Source organism: Condylura cristata, unplaced genomic scaffold (assembly GCF_000260355.1).
Source record: "Condylura cristata isolate star-nosed mole 26May11 unplaced genomic scaffold, ConCri1.0 scaffold00004, whole genome shotgun sequence".
NCBI lineage: Eukaryota > Metazoa > Chordata > Mammalia > Eulipotyphla > Talpidae > Condylura > Condylura cristata.
The window spans coordinates 30,304,045-30,324,684 of NW_004567105.1; the positions used below are offsets into that span (position 1 = coordinate 30,304,045).

General features: G+C 39.4%; 2 protein-coding genes across 2 annotated transcripts in view; both read right to left on the reverse strand.

The window, feature by feature from the left end:
* Positions 1-8,380, reverse strand: part of TMEM19 (transmembrane protein 19) — a 17,553-nt gene extending 9,173 nt beyond the window's left edge. Inside the window, exons 1-2 of the mRNA XM_004675887.2 lie at positions 7,699-8,380; positions 4,793-4,906 (exon numbers count right to left, since the gene is read on the reverse strand). Of these exons, the coding sequence (XP_004675944.1) occupies positions 4,793-4,906; positions 7,699-7,828 (244 nt within the window). The 5' untranslated portion in view covers positions 7,829-8,380. The remainder of the gene's footprint in view (positions 1-4,792; positions 4,907-7,698) is intronic.
* A 2,979-nt stretch (positions 8,381-11,359) lies between these two features.
* Positions 11,360-20,548, reverse strand: THAP2 (THAP domain containing, apoptosis associated protein 2). Its single transcript, XM_004675888.2, has 3 exons — positions 19,976-20,548; positions 15,061-15,256; positions 11,360-12,088 (listed from the first exon to the last, which is right to left on the reverse strand). The coding sequence occupies exons 1-3, from the start codon at positions 20,044-20,046 to the stop codon at positions 11,699-11,701; spliced, it is 657 nt and encodes a 218-aa protein (XP_004675945.2). The 5' UTR covers positions 20,047-20,548; the 3' UTR covers positions 11,360-11,698.
* Positions 20,549-20,640: the final 92 nt, after the last annotated feature.

The window sequence follows — 20,640 nt, forward strand, 5'->3', positions numbered from 1 at the left end:
CATACAGAACTGGGGTACAGGCCAGAGGCTCAGGGGCGGTGAGAGGCTTCACCAGAGACAGAGCAGGGAGCAGAACAGGCAGATCGACGAAGCACACTGCTGAGGGGAGCAGCGGAGGTGGGGGTAGGGGGTGGTGTTGGTGTTGGTGTCAGGAGAGGTCTGCCACGCCGTGTGGTCACCTCCGGGGCAGGTGGGAATCGAACTTATGCTGAACTGAAGTGGCTTTAGCTTCTTAGTGTTGCGCTTTAACCAGCTGCGCCACCAGGGAGAGCCCATAGTAATGATTTTTAAGGACTGTTGAGTCTTTGTAATGGTCCCTCAATATCCATATCCTCACCTCTGGTCTGAATCCAGAAACTTTCTATAGCAGTGTGCTTTTCCTGTGGCCTGGATTTTCATTTAATAGCTAACTTAACAATTATGCAAATCTTTCTACCCCATCTCCAGTTTCTAGTCTTATGACACCTTCAGCCCAAGTTTTCTACTCATAACCTCTATCAATGAAGGCTATAGGAACTGGAGGCCCTTGACAGGCAACTTGACAGACTTATCAAGGGCCCTGTGAGGGAGAGGACTTTGACCTATGGACTTGCATTACTGTTACTCAGTAACAGTAGTCAACAAAGAAACCTAATTATAATCTGACTTCTCAAGTCACCAAAGAAACCTAATTATAATCTGACTTCTCAAGTGGATGGATTACAAAAATAGAGAAAGCCTGAACGAGACTTAAATTTCAGGCAGCCTACTAGCTCTACATTTTACCAGATTAATAAAGCAAGATTCCAACTGTATTAGTTCCTTGAGACAATAAGCAGCATAAGCTGGTTTTCTTGGGATCTGATCAACTGTGGGTACCTGATATTTAGGAAATATCAGCTATTTCAGAAAAACTCAACACCACGCCTAAACAATGGTAACCACAGAAAGGTAAGGACACTCTCTTGAGTACACGTGTTAACACCATCATTGGCCTGTTCTGATAACACTCATTTGCTCTGCACCTCTTTCACTTACAGCATCTGCTGCTGGGGATTAAAAAAACTCAAACCCTTTTTTACATGTCATCTATTTTCCCAGAGTAGAAATATGGGCTTTTTAAAAAAAGATTTATTTATTTATATACATAGAACTGGGGTTAAGGTCAGAGGTATGGTGGGTGAGAGAATTCATCAGAGACAAAGTGGGGAGCAGAACAGGCCAATTAATGAAGTAATGCTGAGGGGAGCAGTGGGCAGACAGGAGAGGTGTGCTGTGCCATGAGGGTCACTTCCAGGGCCAGGGATCAAACTCGAGCTGAAGCCACTGCTGTGGCCAGCTGGCAATGTTGTGCTTTAACTAGTTGTACCACTAGGAGGGCCCTGAGCTTTCCCACAGCCAGATTTTTTAATATTTTATGTCTTTGTGCTTAAAATACTTGTAGGAGATTAAAGTCCTAAAGTCAAATCAGATTGTGTTATCTCCAGATTTTAAAACAGCTTGATGTACACAGAAAGGGGAAATTCTTGGTTCCCTCTGCCCCACCCAAGAAAGGATAGAGCTGAGTTTTGAGGAAATGCTAAAAACAGACTGGACTAAGACTTGGGAGGGGATTTAGGAAGAAAAAAAAAGTCGACTTGGAGGAGATACCTGAAGCTCAGAGAAATATGAAGAACCTCAGCCTTAGACTTGGCAGTATGACAGGAAACACTTGAAAGAGATGTGGGTGAGAGGTTGACAATGGCGGCTTTATCTTGACTTGGGTTTTTGATTTTGTTCTTTTCCTGCCATGCGAGGCTGGCCTCTTCTGCCGCCAGAAGACTTCTGGGTTAGACTTGCAGCAAACTTTCGGTTCTCAGTAACCTCACTTTGGGCCAATCATGTTTGGCTGGGAATTTACCTACAAAGGGATGGGTGACTTTGTGTGTTTTTTGAGGGAAACTCTTTGAACTCTCTTCTCCATTATACGCTAATTACTTTCTATTTCAGGTCTTAAGCACCAAGAGCATGTTTGTCTTTATATGGCAGGGTGGTTTAGAGCAGGGTGGTTTTGGGGACCCTGGGGTGCACCTCATTCAGTTTGCTAACAATTTGAGGCAGGGGGATTCCAACTAGTTTGGACTAAAAATCTTTACAGTGCCCTAGAAGCCCCCATAATAACTCCCCTTACCTTTTGCCTCAAAATCTATGTCTCCCTTTTTTCCCATTTTTTCAGTGTTCTTGTCAAAGATACTTAGTCTCACACCCGAGCAAACAAATCTTTTACATGTCAGTGTCTCTACACTCCTTATTCTGTCAGATACAACATGCTTCTTGCTATTGACTTCTTCATGTTCCAGTTCAAAATTACCTCTTTGAGAAGTGTTATTGCTACAGGACAGGGAAAGGGGCACCCAAAACTCCCAAACCTGCCTGTTTTAAATAGGTTTTGCCATCTGTCACATCAAGACAAAACATACAGACCTTAAGGGAAAGGAACTTTAATACAATTAGTATGCAATACAGAAAAGGGCAAGAATATAGTTTCCAAATCAAGCACCAAAGTTACACACCCCTAATGGGTAAACATCCAGCCAAACAGGGTTGGCTCAAGCAAGGCCCAAAAGCCTGCCACAGGTCTCAAGCACCTTCTGGCTTGATAAGAGTCAAAAGTAGTCAAGCAGGTCTGGGAGGAAAAGAGCAAGTCAAAACGAAGATAAAAGCTGCCACTGTTAGCCTCCCCACTGGTCTCTCACCCACATCTGTTTCAACCAGTCCAGGACCAAGAAGCAAGCACAACTTCTTCACATGTCTCTCCGCATCACGTGCCTCCTCCAGGTCTCCCTCTGGCTCCCATCATGCTTCCTTCCCCAGGCTCCTCTCCAGCTTCTCCTGTCTGCTCAGCTCCAGCCTCTATTGGGTGGGGCAGGCAACCTGGAATCTCCCCTTTTTCCCCTACAGAAAAAATGCCCCATGTCCCTGCAACATATACACTTTATCATCTTTAATATTGCTTATGTCATTACATGAAAACTCTTAGGAATTTTTTTTTAATTACTAATGTGTTACTTTATTGTTATCAATCTGTCCTAAGGAAGGAAATTTCCATAAAAACTGAAATCTAATTCCCATTTCCTTGAAGAGTGAAAAATAGCAAGTACTTAATAAATACTTGGTAAAAGGATAAGTAAATGGTCTGGGGCCCTCCCTGGTGGCACAAAGGGTTTGAGGCAGCACTAAGAAGCTGCCTGCAGCCACTGCAGCATGAGTTTGATCCTCATCCAGGGAGGTGACCCACATGTTACAGCAGACCTCTCCTGTCCTGCCTGCTCTTCCCCCTCAGGAGTGTACTCAACCCACCTGCTCTGCTCCCCACTGTATCTTTGATGAACCCTCTCACCCTCCCCCACATGTACCCCAGTTCTTGTATGCATAAACAAACAAATCTTAAAATAAAGTGATCTAATTTGGACACTTAATTTGGATTGCTCTGCTTGATTACTAAGAGCAGAGCTATTCTTTCCAAAGTTTCCTCATTTTATGCCAAGAAGGAGTGTACCAATGTTTCAAATAACATGTTACTGTTGAGTGTGACCAGATATGGGCAGTAACACAACAGCTACCTGTGTGACCAGAGATGGGTGATAACACAATGACCAGAACCGGGTCTTGCATCCAGGAATACAGTGACACGTCAGCTTTCTAGAATCTGAACCTAAAGGCTATATAAGAGACACTTTCCCCTACAGCACTCCATCTCAGCTGCTGCCCAGGAGCAATAAACTCTACTTGCTCAGCCTTTCTGTCGCCTGTCTTTCTTCCTTGTGGCTGGTCACAGAAACCAGGGCAAAACAGTTACTTATTTTTGTTCAAAGATTTATTTTGTTTATTCATGCATATAAGAGCTGGGGTGTAGGCCAGAGGTGTCAGGAATGAGAGAATTCAAGACTTAACCCTTTGCACCATTAAATACTGAGACTTAACCCTTTGCGCCATCAGGGAGGTACATATTGGATTATTTAATCCAACTAAAAGAGCAGAAAATGCAAGTCCTCAAAAATATATTCTATTCATCTACTTGATATCAGTTATAAAGTTAAAACTGTGTTACATTAAATGATATGTCAGTATCTGAAAATCTGAGTGACAAGAAATGCTGAGCAATGCCTAACATTATTATTTATAATCTTAATTTTAGGGCCTCCCTGGTGGCACAGGGGTTAATGTCTCAGTGCTATCAAGCTATCTCCAGTGACTGAGGCTAGAGTTTGATCTCCTGTCTATGGTATAGCAGACCTTTCCTGTTTTGCCCAGTGCTCTCCTCAGCAGTGGATTTCAGTGAATCTATCTTTTCTGCTCCCTATTCTGTCTCAGGTGAATCCTCTTACACACACACACCCCACCCCTCCACCTCTGACCTACACCCCAGTTGTTATATGCATAAATAAATTATTTAAGACATTTATGCATAAGTAATAAAAATCTTAACAAAAATAAATCTTTGCAAATTTATTTTTATTTATTTATATATACAAGAACTGGGATTAGGCCAGAGGTGCAGGGGTTGAATGAACTTGCCAGAGACAGAGTGGGGAGCAGAACAGACAGATTGAAATACACTGCTAAAGGGAGTCAGGAGAGGTCTGCTGTGCCATGTGGGTCAGCTCTCTGGCTGGAGATTGAACTTATGATACAGTGGTTGGTGATAGCCTGTATCATGAGACTTCAGCGGGAGGTCCCTTTAGTGGCATATATATTTGGAATTTAGAAAATATTTGTTTAAATGATAAATAAGCACTCAGCCTATAACTAAAAATTCAAAATAAAAACATACCTCCTAAAGCCCCACTGTGATCTAGACTTTTCTTCTTAAAGCCATTAGAGATGATCAAAACAGGAACAACAACAGAGAACAGCCAACGCCAAGGAGAAACAGGACGTAAATTACCTGAAAAATTATAAATGGAGAGCATAAATTGTGCCATACCTACACAGGTTATTCTTGGCTGAACACTTTGATAACTACATTCTAATTAAAATACTGTCATAAGTAGACATGAAGTCACTGAAGTAAAACACATTGAGCCTTAATACATTTTCAGAGAAACACTCTTATAATGAGCAAGTAAGTAGGAGAATCATTTACAACTATTTCTAATGGTGGGCATTTCATCATTTCTAGAAACTTAAAAATAATCCTGCTCATTTTTGGAATGGAGGTGCATATTAAATATCAAGGTTCAACACAACTCATAGAACAAATTCCTTGTATTATAGGATTACATTATTTCTGTCTCTTCTTTTCAGAGTTATTTATTTATTTATTTATTTTATTTATTTTTATTTTTATTTTTTTAAAGATTTATTTATTTATTCATACAGAACTGGGGTACAGGCCAGAGGCTCAGGGGCGGTGAGAGGCTTCACCAGAGACAGAGTGGGGAGCAGAACAGGCAGATCGACGAAGTACACTGCTGAGGGGAGCAGCGGGCGGGTCAGGAGAGGTCTGGCTCGCCATGTGGTCTCCTCCGGGGCAGGCGGCAGGCGGGAATCGAACTCATACGGAAGTAGCTTCAGATTCTCAGTGCTGTGCTTTAACCCGCTGCGCCACCAGGGAGGGCCTATTTATTTATTTTTTTAAAGGTAGTATTCTCCCAGGCTGACACATCTCAGGACTCAATGGCTAGCAACTGATTTTTTCAACGGTGAATCCAGCTTACAGATATTTTGTTTGCCTTGCATACTGTTTCAAACAATTTGAGTCATATTTAAAGGTTAAGAGGTTTCATATAAAAGTTCAGGGTTTTTTTTTAAGTTTTATATTTATTTACTTATGCATATAAGAACTGGGGTGTGCCCCAGGGTTATTGCTGCTTTATTTACAATTGGAATGACATGGAAACAATCCAAATGCCCAAAAGCAGATGACTGGATTAAAAAGATATGGTATACATATACAATGGAATATTACTCAGCAAACAAAAAAAAATAAACTCATGCCTCTTGCAGCAACATGGATGAGCTGGAAAAGATGCTTAGTGAGATAGGCCAGAAAGAAAAGGAAAAATACCAATGGTTTCACTCATAGCAGGAGTGTAACGGACCATGCAAGAAAATAATAATAATAATGAACAGTTATATACCAGAGACAATTTATGGGGGTGGAGTGGGGAATGGGCTCAAAAACAATGGGGGGAGGGAAATGCACTGGACTTTGGTGATGGTACATGGATGATTTGGTGATTGGAAGCCCAAGGGCATTATAACTGAGATGAAAAAATGCACAAAATGATGTAAAAATAAACCATTATATTAAAAAAAAAAAGAACTAGGGTACAGGCTAGAGGTATAGAGGGTGAGAGGATTCACCAGGGACAGTGGGGAGCAGAACAGTGGATCTACTGAAATATACTATTGAGGCAAGCAGCAGGTAAGAAGGAGAGGTCTGCTGAGCCATGTGGGTCACCTCCCTGGCTGGGATAGCACTATGCCTAGTGGTTGGTGATTGATGGTTAGCTTCCAGGTGCTGAAACTGTAACCCCTGCACCACCAGTGAGGCCTAAACTCCAGAGTTTTAGTGTGTTTTTAAGAGTGGAAGTTCACACCCCTGTGGCAGAATTGATCTCAGATGAAAACTGGCCTCCTCTTTTTGTCAGGTTATGGTTTTCTGCTTTTAAAGTCCCCATCCATCCCTGACAGGCTTCTAAACAGCAAGGTTCATTGATTATAGTAAAGAAAAATGTAAATTATTGTTTATGTTCATGTTTCTATAAAAAATGGAGAAAGACAAATAGAAAAACATGGGAAAATGTATTACTGGAAGTGAAAACTATTCCCATGTGTTCAATGTTCAAGGATATGGACAGCTTCACATATTTGCAATAGAGCCAGGCCCAAGGGGACATTTCAGTTTACAAATCTTGGTTTATTCTACTTAGTTCAAAGCAGAGTTACTATGGGCAATAAGAGGAATCCTCTCCTTCCATACCTCTCTTCTTCAAACCCTCAACCTCTACTGTGAATCTTTATGAATGAACAGTCCTGAAAGCTATACCCTGGAAAGCACCAGCAAGCATTCACAGGTCTCTTGGCAAGGACTAGGATCTGAAATTGCAAGCCGCTTATGAGTTTGCTTTCTTGTCCTACTTTCCATGTTTTCTTTGGAATGGAACAATATGCTGCTTTTATAGGAGTTATCAAGTAAGTTTGTGTTAAGGTCTAAGGTGCCTTGAAAACTTTAAAATCTAATTCCAGAAGATTTTATATGTATGAAAAATAATTTAAGAGTTTAAAAGGAGTCTCATCTATTTGAAGAGCTCAAATAGCAGTGGATGAATCCTCCAAATCTCCAAATGTAAGCCTTATACCACCTTTTATTTTCACCCTTATTCTTACAGGACACCAGAAATGGAAAAACCATTTTAGTATATTCTTATTAAAAGCAAGACTTACAGAAATGGTTCAACTCACTTAGTTTTTAGCCAAGAAGATGAAATCACTACCAAAAATAGAAAACTATTTTGAAATAGATACAAGACAAGCAACATTTATTAACGATCTTAAACATCTAAGGCACTGTTTACATTTTCATGTTAGCAAATTAAATCCAGGCTGTGAAAAACCAAATAAACACGTTATTACCATTCAGAGGAAGTGAGTGTTGGCATCCACAAAGATACAATTTTAAATTTCAACGTACTTGATTATTTTAGAAAAGCAACTTAGAACTTTCACACTTACCATAATAGGTGCTTGCAGTCATTGACATAATCCAGAAAACTAAAGAAATGCAAATGATCAGGCTCAATATAACTATATTAGATATCATCCTTATATATTTTTTGCATATACTGTCGTCAAGATCTGACATGGAAAAGAAGGATCTAAGCACCTGCGAGGGGGGGAAATCGATAACGTTTCTGAAAAAACTCAAGTCATTTAAAGGGCCAGCAAAACACTCGTTGATAGGCGAACATAAATGCCATCATCCACGGAAAAAATGACAGAAACCCAAACTATTTCCGGAAACGGGGGCTGGTGAAGCTCAAACTCCCCAGACAAGGTTAACGCCTCACTGATACGGCAAAGCTCATCCCTCTAAGCGCGGACCCCTAGGCCCGAGCTTCTCTACACCCCAACACCGCGGCCAGGAAGGTGAAAAGGGAAGTCACGTAGCCAATCGGCGGCCCGGGAGGGTGAGCTCCGCCCAGCGCCCGCCGACGCGCAGTCGCCGCAGGGTCCGAGGCCAAGCCGCTGGGCGTCCAGCCCGCAGGCTGGCGAATCGCGGCGCCGCGGAGTGCGGTCACGTCTCGACGGCGGTCCGCGACTTCCCGGAGTCCTGGTCCAGCGGGCTGGGAACGCGGCCGCCAGAGCTCGGCCAGCGATCACGCCTGTCTCCCGCTCCTGTAGCTAGTAGCCGCCTCCGCGCCTGCGCCGCAGCTGCCCAGGACGGAGTTGTGGTCAGCTAGCTCACGTGGGCGGTTAAAGGGCGCCTCCCCGCCCTGTGGGCGTTGGCTCTTCTATCCTAGGAGGGCTGGAACCTGGCCTTCGCGGGTGTGTAAAGCTTCTACTGCTGGAACCAGACGTCCTTGCGTTTGAGGGCAAACTAAACCGGAAAGTGTCACCGCGGGCTGGATAGTGTTAGAATAAAGGAATGCAAGTGAATTCTGACTCAGGAATCCATTTCGGTCATGATACTCGAATGCTTTTTCGTCTATAGAGAGTTCATGCTATCTGATTTTTTTTATTTTAGGGAAATGAGGATGTTCGTATTGTGTTGTAGAAATGGAATTTTGTGACTTAGGACATCATTTAAAACTACTGTTCAGTACCTGTAATGTGCTAGATACTGCTGACTGCTAGACGTGTAAAGGTAAAACTGAATCCTTTTATTGGGCTCTCAAAGCAGCATTGTCAGGACACTCCTTGCACTGTGGAAATTTCTGTAGATCCACACCCCTCAGATGTGAAGTGTGAAAGTGCATTCAACTGGTTCATTAAAAAAGCAGAACGTGCTCCCCACTCTGTCTCTGGTGAAGCCTCTCACCGCCCCGAGCCTCTGGCCTGTACCCCAGCTCTGTATGCATAAATAAATAAATCTTTAAAAAAAAAAAAAAAAGCAGAACGACTTGTTACAAACCCAAGTATTATGGCCGGTTTCACATCTTAATTGAAAAAAAAAATTTTTTTTTTGGCCTGGGTTAACAGTAACTGACTATCACATTATATTTCTAGGGCAAAAAAAAAAAACCCAAAAACAAAAACAAAAAACCCCACACATTTAATCAATTGGTGACTGATCAAATGAATATTTCTCGTGTTTTCCCTAGTTTCTGATTATTGATGCTGTTCTCCATAAAATAAGTTATTTTAGCTTAGGCTGAAATAATTTGGGGGGGGATTAATGTATTTAAAATATATTCCCATAAATGTGATTTTATAGACCCATAACTTTTAGAAATTTTGATAGTGAAAATTTTCAAGTTTTAAAAAAACTTTCATCAAGCCTTTGTTCATTTTAAAGCCATTTTCTACCTAACAGAATTTCTGGTTAAACATTTCTAAGAAAAAAAATTTCTAAGATTACATTCCTTGCAGATAAGCAACTCTTCTCCAACCTCTGTTAACTCTCTTCCTCCCCATAATTATGATCAAATTTAAGATTAAGATTAATGTACATTTATGGGAAATAACTGTCAGGACAGGAATTTCCTTGGAAAATATTTTTAATGATAACATGCTCAATATAATTTTTGTGACTACAATATGCACTTGTTTACATGGTAAAGTCTTTACTTTTAGAAAGTTTCGAATTGTCTAAATATTAAAAATCCCATGTACTGGCATAAAAATGAACTATTTTCTATCTTCTACTAGAATTTACCTGTTTCCCAACACTGAGAGATGAGATAAAATATCAACATCCTAAAGTCTACTTAGAAAAGATCAACACTGACCTAATAGATTATCTTTAAGATATTTCATTTGAGACATATGACTTGTCCTATTCAATAATGTGATTATGTTTAACAGGTTATAATTTGGAAGGCAGAGAAGAGGATTTGGAGGCTGAAATCTGTAGCAGTCTAAAATTATAGATTACTGGCATTTCTTGTGCCATTTGACAAGTAGATGAATGTCTGAATAAATAAACTACATTAACAGAGTTCCCCACCTGTAAATTAGAGCTTGTGCCCTAATACAGACAATATTTGTAAAGAACAAGAGAACTAATGGGTGCCACAGTGTTTTGTCAACTTTCAAGACTGAATTTTTTTTATAACCTGTGTTAGCATAGGATTTTTTTTTAAATAAAACATCATGGCTTAAATTTAATGTATTATTTAGTTATATTTTCCTTTTAATAAAATAGCATTAATAACAAATTTATTAATGCATTCTTTTAAAAAAGATTTAGTCATTTACTTATGTATGTAAAAACTGGGGTATAGGCCAAAGGTGTAGGCGCGAGAGGATACAGAGTATCCTCTGTATGGCCAGATACAGAGTAGGGAGCAGAACAGGTGGATCTAATGAAATATACTGCTGAGGGGAGTAGTAGTTGAGAAAGAGATGTCTGCTGTGCCATCTGTGGGTTAGCTACCTGGCCAGGGATTAAATTCAGGTGATAGTGGTGAGACCCTAACCCCCAGGCCACCAGGGAGGCCCACAGTTATTTTATTTGAATGTTACTAAAAATGGAGATAAAAAGCAAGCTTATGTGTAAGGTAAATTGTTTCCATTTAAATTGTAAGTTGTGAAGATAAAGTATGGTAAGAGCTTTCTATGATTAAATTTTATTGTGGGTTTATGGGTAGGAAAAATTTAGAGTTTTTTGTATCAACACATTTAGGGGCAACGGGGTATTTCTAATATGAAACTTTGTAGCATATTTGTTTATTAATGCATCAATTCTGAAATACAAATTCTGTAATATTTTTATTACAAGAAAAATAATTGCATACATTTATCTATTTGTTTGATCAAGGTAAAATGTGGATCCCAATCTCTGAAATAGCATGCTAATTCACAATACAGTATCTTAGGTGAACATAATCATCTATGAGTTTTTATTAGTTTTGAGGTACTTGAGGCCTTACTTATTATGGATTGACTCCAGAGTATTTCACATTCAAAATTATTTATTTCAAAAATTTTATAATCTCTCTTAAAAGCTAATATTCTTATGAGGAAGGTCAAGATTAGTTCATTTTTACTAGTAAAAAGATAACAAAAAATTCAAATGAAAACAAAGCTATGTTTCTCTTTCTATAATTACTATAAATCATAGTGTCAACAATAATAAATACAAAACCCAGTTGTTTTAAACATCATATTTAATGTTGGTTAACTCTTACATCTTTTTTAGAATGTAAAATTCCAACTTTGGTACAGAAAAAAATTTTCTATTATAAATTAAACACACACTCATAAAAATTTAAAAAGACAAAAACACAAAACACCTTGCGAGCATACAGTTGCCTAGCAAAAATTTTAAGCATGTAATTCTCATATAAGGCACTTCCATTCTTTAAATAAAAAATTTCCATTTAATTTTGTAATCAAGTCTTCATAAATTATAGTAATAATGTTACTTCAAGTAGAACTTTATTAAATACCCAATTTTGGCATAATTTCCTTAAATATCTTTAATATCTTTACCTTTGAATAAATGAATGACGGGCATCAAGTTTTTTGAAGGCCAATCTTAAATGAAATGTACTCTTGGTCTGCTTTAGATTTAGAGAATTGGTAAAACTTTATCCCGTTGATCTTGCTCAAGAATCTTGAAATCTTCCAAAGGAAGATTGCTTAAGGCAGTTGGTAAAATGTGCTCTGATGTGCCTTTATGTAATATGTTATTTGCTTCTAGATTCTTCACTAAGCAGGTGGCTTTGATCCATCTTCGAGTTGCTCTGCGTTCTTTTTGTAGGCAAGTTTTCATTTTCCTTCTTAAGCTTGCTATTTCTTTTTCCAGTTTAATTATCCTCTTTTTTGCCTCCATAGGATTCCTAAAGGCATAACTGTGTTCAAGTAGTACTTGCTGACTATTAATATTTGATTTTAAATTAGATGGTCCAGTTGGAGAACAACTGTTGTTTTTCTTCAAAATATTCCTTGACTTGAGTTTCTGAGCCAAATGAAATTAGAGGGTTGAACATAAGTTAGGGAATATCACAAATAGAAGTAATTTTTTTGAGTTTTTCATAACCGTATTAAACTGCTCTTTTAAAAGCCAATTTAAAAAGCTTGTTAGGAAATATCAGCAGTCCAGTTCAAGCAATCATGGGTTCACGTTTTTCAACTAGTTGAATCAACCCCAGGTAGCTGTTTCTTTTTTGTCTTCTCTGTCCAAACAGTTACAAATATTGGTTTGGAAATAGGCAATGGATATCCTAGGTCTCTTTCAAATTAGTAGGTGTAGTTCTATGGAGACTTTAAAAATCCTTTGCAATTTCTTGATAAGGCCAAGGCAAAGTACTTGGACATTTTGTTTATTTGTAGTAATGAGCTACTTTTTAAAATTTTTTATTTTCTTCACTTGAAAATATTTTTGGCCCTGGGATCCCATTTAATAAAAACATATTCCCAAATATCGACCTCCTGAATAGATTTTATTAATTGTTCAGTTTTATTTTTCATTCAAGGATTTAAAAATCTGGCTGGGAACTTCTCCTTTCACCCCACGTAAGAAACTTGTAAATCTTTTTTTGCCTTTTATCTCTTTCATTCAACTAGTTATTCTATTAGTACTAATTCCTAAGTATCTCTATCTTTGATCTTCTTTCCATTCTCCATTATTCTTTTTCTTTTACAGCTTTATTTATGTATACAAGAACAGGCCAGAGGTTTGGGGGGGGGGGTGCTGTGTGTGTGTGAGAGGATTTCACCGGAGACAGAGTGGGGAGCAGAGTAGGCAGATTGAGTATATTGCTGAGGGGGGCAGCTGGTGAGAGAGGAGAGGTCTGCTGTATCATGTGGGTCACCTCCCTGGCCTGGGATTGAACTCATGCTGCAGTGGCTTAGGATATGCTATCATACAGCTGTGCTTTAATCCCTTGCACCATCAGGTAGGCCCCCTTTTACATTATTCTTGTGCTAGTACCCATCTCAGATCCACATCATATCTTGTTTGAATACATTAAAAAAAACTTTTTTGTTGCCCTCCACCTCATTTTCATCTCATGGACTCATATTCTGCCACCAGAATAAATTTTTTTTAAAGATTTATTTATTTATGCATTCAGAACTGGGGTACAGGCCAGAGGTTCAGGGGGTAAGAGGACTCACCAGAGATAGCATGCAGGGCAGAACAGGCAGATGTACTGAAATACACTGCTGAGGGGGGCAGTGGGCGGGTTAACAGAGGTCTGCCATGCCATGTGGGTCACTTCCCTGGCAGGTGTGATGGCTATGGCTAGCTTCATAATGCTGCACTTCAACCCACTGTGCCACCAGAAAGGGCCCACCAGAATAATTTTTCTAACTAGTTTAATTCCTCTTTGCCTCCCCAATATCAAGAGATATAAATCTTTACATGGCTCACTGAACCAGTTAGGATCTTATCCCATTCTACTACTCACCATGTTGATTTATTCTGTAGTAATACTAACCAACTCAGTTTCCATTATAAACCCTAATGTTACGTCTTTTTGAAACACAGGTAAATTCATTTCTATTCACGTAAATAAAACAAATATGACTACTGTCCTTATGAAACCTACAATCGATGATAATCCCTTTGCATAAAGGAAGTGGCACAGAATCTTTTTGATCTCTGTGGCCCCAGCATCTAACTTAGATTCTGACATAAAATTTGGTAAATATTTATTGAAACAATAAATGATTAAAATGCCAAAAATGAAATATATTTCAGCTCTAACATATACTTGAATGTACTGTAAATTTGTGTGTACTATAGAGGTACAGGTGATTCAGAGTGAAAAAGACACAGTTGCCTTTTAGAGCTTTTCAACTATCTGCAATAATTAGTTTATTACAACCTCCTTGCTTGTTCAGCTATTAATTCCTGTGCATTTACGAATTTAACTGTCATAAATGATTTCAAAAAAAGCGTTTTTCCCTTTCTCAGATGAAAAGGTGTCTGTCCTTTTAAATACCACACTCTTCTTTTGTTCATTATATGCCTTCTTAACTTTCAATCATCCTACCTTTCCTGGCCTTTTCTAAGATATTCCTTAAGTAGATAACATTGTTTGCATGCATTCACCACCCTTAGCTCTTTTTTTCTTTTTACTTAATGCTTGCTACCATTTTATTATTTTCCACACCTCAGATCATTGGCTTTTTTTTCTTTTTGTGCTACTGCAATTGTGAAAAAAGTTGTCAAAAACACTTTTGAGTTCCAAACCCTACACATCTGGGCTCTATAAATTTTAGTGTTATGCTTCTCCCTAGAATTATATTCATTCTCTGATATAACCATGGTATCCTCTGGGTATGCAGCTCTTGAACTTGAGCTTTAGAGCACTACTAAGTGCTGAGTGATACTGGAATTCCCATTATTCATGATTTCTCATTTTTAGCAATGGTTAAATTGTTTATAATAATTGAGAATAATGAAAAATCCCAATATAGAAAGAGTTTGGATTGGGTAAAAAATATTGGTGTAAAAAGCCTAAGCTTGGGAGTTCTTTCTGGTTGCTCACGGGGTTAAAGCACAGCACTATAAAGCTACCTGCAGCCACTGCAACATAAGTTTGAACCCCAGCCAAGGAGCTAACCCACATGGCGCAGCAGTCCTTTGCAGTCTCATCTGCTGCTCCCTTCAGCACTGTATTTCAGTACATCTGCCTGATCTGCTCCCCATAGTTTATCTCTGGTGAATCCTCTCACTCCCACACTTCTGGCCCACACCCCAGTTCCTGTGTGCATATAAATAAACAAACCTTAAAAAAAAAAAAAAAGGATAAGCTCTTCTAGCCTACACCTTTATTGTGTAAACAAAAGTTTTGCAACTTTCTTGAGGCATTTCATTACATATGAATTTCAATACATTCTGAATTGCTTTATTTTTATAAGTAAAAAGGAACACGTTCAAGTAATGGTAAAAATGGGTAATAGAAAAATAACGTTACCTACCATAGACTTTATATGAGTACAAAAATCAAAAATAGTTGGAACAGCATCCATTTTAAGTCGTCTAGTTTGTCCTGTTAGATCAAAACAGGAGGCTTCAAAGTGCTTTGAACAAAGAAAAGTGTGTTTTCCTGGCACAAAATTTTTGCGCCTAACCAGGCGAACCCATTCTTTTCTTCTTTTAGGATCCAAAGGAAACCTTTAAAAAAAAAACAGCAATGGAGATTCCAACTGTCATACTTCTGATTGCACTTAAAAGGTTAAAAGAAATTTTAAGAGTGATACTTGAAAGAATCTTACATTTACAAAAAAAATCTAGACACTGAAAGAAACACTAGTTCGTACTTATAAAAACCTCCCCTAATTTCTGTGATTTTATTTTTCAGGGTTTTAAAGACATTTTCTGCACAAATTGGTCCTTAGCTTGGGCACTAAAAATAATCTAGGTGACAATGTCACAATGCTTGACATGTTGATATACATTGTAAAACCAAATGAGAAATTTACAGAATAAATTTTATCAGGGGAAATCTAGATTGATTTTGGTATTTTTTCCTCTTTATTCCTTTGTTATATCACTTTGTTTTATAACCTTTCCATTTTAATAACTTCCAGTGAAATAAAAGTAGATTACAAGTTTCCTACAGACAGGACATTTATTTTTGTCTATTTGTAACACTTATCACAATATCTTGTAAACATAAGAGACTCAAAAATTTGCTTATGTAGTATGAATACAGAATATTTAATAATTCACGGTATTACTTTTATCTGGCTAAACTGCTTATATTAAAAGTCAACTCTTGTGTGATATAGTAGAAAGCATTAATTATTACAAAAAGTAAAATGCTACTGAAAAACCCAAAGGATTGTTTTGTTTTTACACTTATTTCAAATGTAAAATATAGTTATACAGCCACTATGTATCTGATACAGGGCACTGTTTTAAAATTCTACTGATGGAACTTCCTGGTGGCATAGATGTTAAGGCTCAAAGCTACCACGCCTAGGGCCTGTAAGTTTGTTTCCTTTCTTTGAGCAATCAGCTGGTAATCTATGTCTTTTCTTGTATTTGGATGAATCTTTTCTTTTTTGAAAGATTTTTATCTTTATGTCTACAAGAACTGGGGTGTAGTCAGGGTAGGGGAGGGACAAGAGAATTCACCTGAGACAGAGTGGGGAGCAAAACAGGTGGATCTGGCCCTCCCTGGTGGCGCAGCGGGTTAAGCACAGCACTGAGAATCTGAAGCCACTTCCGCATGAGTTCGATTCCCGCCTGCCGCCTGCACCGGAGGAGACCACATGGCGGGCCAGACCTCTCCTGGCCCGCCCGCTGCTCCCCTCAGCAGTGTACTTCGTCAATTTGCCTGTTCTGCTCCCCACTCTGTCTCTGGTGAAGCCTCTCACCGTCCCTGAGCCTCTGGCCTGTACCCCAGTTCTGTATGAATAAATAAATAAATCTTTAAAAAAAAAAAACCAGGTGGATCTACTGAAATCCTGCTGAGGGAAACTCTGCTGTGCCATGTTTGTTATCGCCCTGGCCAGAGAGCAAAATCATGCTTCAGTGACTGCCTATCGTGATAGTGGTGAAATTTAACCTCTTGCACCATCAGGGAGGCCCAAAAATACCATTTTTACTCAATATACCAGCAGTTAGGGCTTAAAGAAATATAAGCCCAGATTACTGGTAAAGTAGCCTGCCATCTTCTGTTTCTGTTCTCCTAACCCCAAACATACCTTTATCTGAAGATATTAGCATTTGTATATAACTATAGTTCTTAATGTTTTTCTACTTCATCAGAAACCTCTGAAAAGGAATTTATCTATTTGTCTACCTCTCACCTCATAATAATAGAGTACTCTCATTTAAAATCTGTTTCATTATTTTATGGTTTGGAAATGTTTCCGAGGCCTAAGCTAAATACCAAGTTTTAGTTTATAAGCATTTCTTATTAGGATCTCAATACTCAGAATAAATATTATCATTGTGTTATCATCCATGCAAGACTGTGTTTCAGATACTATTTTCCAACCTTTCTTCTTTTTAAAAAATTATTTATTTATACATACAGAACTGGGGCACAGGCCAGATGTGTGTGGAAGGAGGGGGAGGTGGGGTGTGTGTGTGTGGGGGGGTGAGAAGATTCACTAGCTTGGGGAACAGAACAGGCATAGATAGATGAAGTACATTGCTGAGGGGAGCAGCGGATGAGACAGCAGTGTGCCACACCATGTGGGACACACCACCCTGGCCAGAGATTGAACTGGTACTGAAGTGGCTGATTCTAACTTTGTAGTATGTGCATTAACCTGTTGCATCACCAGGGAGGATTCCCAACCTTTTCTCTTAAGCTTTTTAAACCTAGGTCCCTAATTAAGAGACCAGTGTCCTCAAATTGAATATTATTTCAACCAAAACCTACTTTTTCTTTAAAAACTCAGTTTGGGGGCCTCCCTGGTGGTGCAAGGTGTTGAGCTGTAGCACTCTGAAGCTATCTGCAGCCATTGCAGCATGAGTTCAATCCCCTGCCAGGGAGCTAGTCTTCAAGGCACAGCAGACCTCTCCTGTCTCACCTGCTGCTCCCCTCAGCAGTGTATTTCAGTCAACCTGCCTGTTCTGCTCACCACTGTAGAGACTGTCTGGTGAATCCTTTCTTTCTTCCACCAATCCCCCCTGTACCTCTGGCCTATATCGCAGTTCTTCTACACAAAAATAAATTAATAAAAAAAGAAGTAAAATGAAAATAACAGTATTAGTGTCAGGTAATTCAAAAGTAGAAAGTTTCTTAAGGAGAAAATAATCACATTCCATGAAAAGCAATGTAAGAAAGACACCTCAGCTTAGCAATAGTAATAGCAGTTTCAGAGGATTATTGGGGAGCTTTATACCAATTGGGCTGATTACAAGAAAAATGGAAACAGTTTAGGCAACATTAGTTGTTAATGGTGATAAGTCCAATGTCCTAGGAGTTAAATCTTGCATTTATGAAGTAGGATCTATTTTTATTATACATAAATGTTGTTTTAAGACAAATTTCTGGGCTTACACTGAAAATATTAATTTCCTAATAGGCATCCGGTCAAAAACAAAAAAGAGGTATGCATGTTATTATACTAGCATGCTTTTTTTTTAAAAAGAACTGGGGTACAGGCCAGAGGTGCAGGGTTGGGTGTGAGGGATTTTACCAGAGACAGAGAGAGGAGAACAGGCAGATCTACTGAAACACACTGCTAAGGGAGCAGCGGGCTGGTCAGGAGAGGTCTGCCAAGCCATATGGGTCACTTCCCTGGCCAGGGATTGAACTCATGCTGCAGTGGCTGGGGAGAGCTGCATTGTACTGTGCTTCAACAGGTTGAGCCACCAGGGAGGGCCCAGCATCAGCTCTTTAACTATTCATTATTGATGCCTTGACTCTCATCATCTTCTAGATGGAATGACCAAGTACAGTAGCTTTGAGATATTTCTCAGATATGTCTGTTTTCTTTGCACCCCTACCTTGAGTACTACACTTTAGTGTAGGCCACAGGGTGGATGATCTCAGATTTTATTATAGGTTCCTAACTTTTTTCTCTATAACTTTAACCTCTTCTAATCCAGTGCCAGCAACTAATACACTATTAAGTTCAGCTGACACTGAATTAGAATTTCCCTGTGAACGAAGCAAGAGATAAATTAACATTCTATAATAAGCTCTTTTTTCCATCAGATTTGTCTTCTTGGTGCTGCTCCACTACCACTTTAAATATTGTAATTATCCACACTCAGAGCAAGCTTTTTAATATGCAAATCCAACCATGCCATTCTTTTCAAATCTTTCAACCTTTCAAGTACTCATTGGATAAAACAAAAAATCCTTAAAGTAGAATTATAAAGGATGAAATCTATGTCACCCTTGAACAAGTATTCTTTGACATTCCAAAGCTGTTAAGTCTTTCATATTTTCTTTTCTGTGGCACTTTATTGTAATTTATTGTCTTCCTTTCCCACTACTCTAAAAACTCCAACAAAAGGCCAAGAACTTTTACAGATCCCTAGCACAATGTCAACCAAATGATCCTGTACATATCTGACAGCTGAATTACAGCTCTACATTTGCATGCGGTAGTTGAAAAACAGAAACATCACAAGGACTTTAAGTGGTAGCTTTTAATAAAGGGGTACATTAGTCATAATGAGATGAGGGAAACGGTCAGGATACAGTTTTCAACATTCTAAGATATATTAAGTTGTGAAAATATAAAATCAGAATTGTGTGCACTTTTAATGTTTCTTTCCTTCAGGCATGCCCTTGCAGATAAGGTAAACATTAATTGTAGTGGTCAAAGTGCTTTCAAGAGTTTTGGTTTGATGAAGAATTTTGATTGCTCTTGCAGCAAAGAAGAAAAAAGGAAATTTGGATTATTTTTATTACTCTGTTTTGGTAATGGAAAGGTTATCATTTATGCTTCATTAACATCGCATACACTCCGTGGCTATTAAAGAGGACTCATTTCCTCCTACTAGAAATCTAAATGTTTCCACGTCAATTCAGCTAATGAGAATCTCCTAAATTTAACGGGAATACTGCGGAATTTTAAGGTGATTTCAAACTTGAGCAGGAAGCTTTTGCCGCTTTTACGGCGTCAAAACCCGGTCTAATGTATAGGTGAAAAGAATTTGAATATTAAGGTACCCTCCTGTCACTTTTTCTCTAAGGAGTAATCACCCTATTCACTAGCATTTGGGGCTAAAACCTTCCCTGAAGTGAGGGGAAAATCGAAGATTTGAGAAAAACTCACAAAGGGCAAAAAGAACGCTTTCTACTACTTGCTAGCCAGGCAATTCGAATTGGTAGAACCCTTGGTTCCTTCCATACAAGCGATACCCAAATCTAGGAGCTCCGTCCCGTCATCCCCCCCACGTCCCTGCCCAGATTACCTGTGGAAGCTGATGTTAATGTGCTTGTTGTAGGTAGTAGCACAGCCCGCCGCGGCGCAATTGGTCGGCATTTCCCTTTCCCCCTCATTCGGTGTTGTCTTAAGCCAGTTCTGAAGCGCTGGCTGCTACTCTTCCTAAGGGCACTGAAGGGGCCAGGAAGTCAGGGGACGGGCTACCGAGCTATTGTGGGAAATAAGGGGTGTGCTTGTGTCTGTGTAGAGTGGTGATGGTGGCGGGGGGCTGGGGGTTGGGGGGGTCAGGGAGCAATGTCAACCTTTCCTTCTCTTTATTAATATGGCGGACTTGAGCCAGTAGAGCCGACAGTCTTGGAGCTCCAGTCGCCTTCATTTGCCTTCACCAACATGGCGGAAAACCCTCCCCCGCCCTTGACCCCCAAAGGAGGCCAGACTACAGAGTCTCTTCGACAGCCGTCCTCCGAGCAATCAAAAAGACGAGCCGATTACTCCACCTCCTCCGATTACTACCAAACTCTCGTCGCGGAGAGTTAAAGCAAATCCGCCCACAGCACCACGCACCCAGATATCCCAACCCAGAGTCTGGAACGCTTGCGAGCCATAGGCTGGAAATCCCAACCCCGGGAGGCTGGAAAGACTACAGGTCCCAGTGAACATCGCGTTGTCCTGACAATTATCGCGTGAACTGGG

Bases quoted from the DNA above. Each gene is read 5' to 3' on its own strand.
- THAP2 (XM_004675888.2), bottom strand. From the start codon at position 20,046: ATGCCGACCAATTGCGCCGCGGCGGGCTGTGCTACTACCTACAACAAG. The intron at 15,257-19,975 runs GTAATCTGGGCA...TTTTTTTTAAAG, and splicing joins ATTAACATCAGCTTCCACAG to GTTTCCTTTGGATCCTAAAA. The intron at 12,089-15,060 runs GTAGGTAACGTT...CATTTGGCTCAG, and splicing joins GTACTCATATAAAGTCTATG to AAACTCAAGTCAAGGAATAT.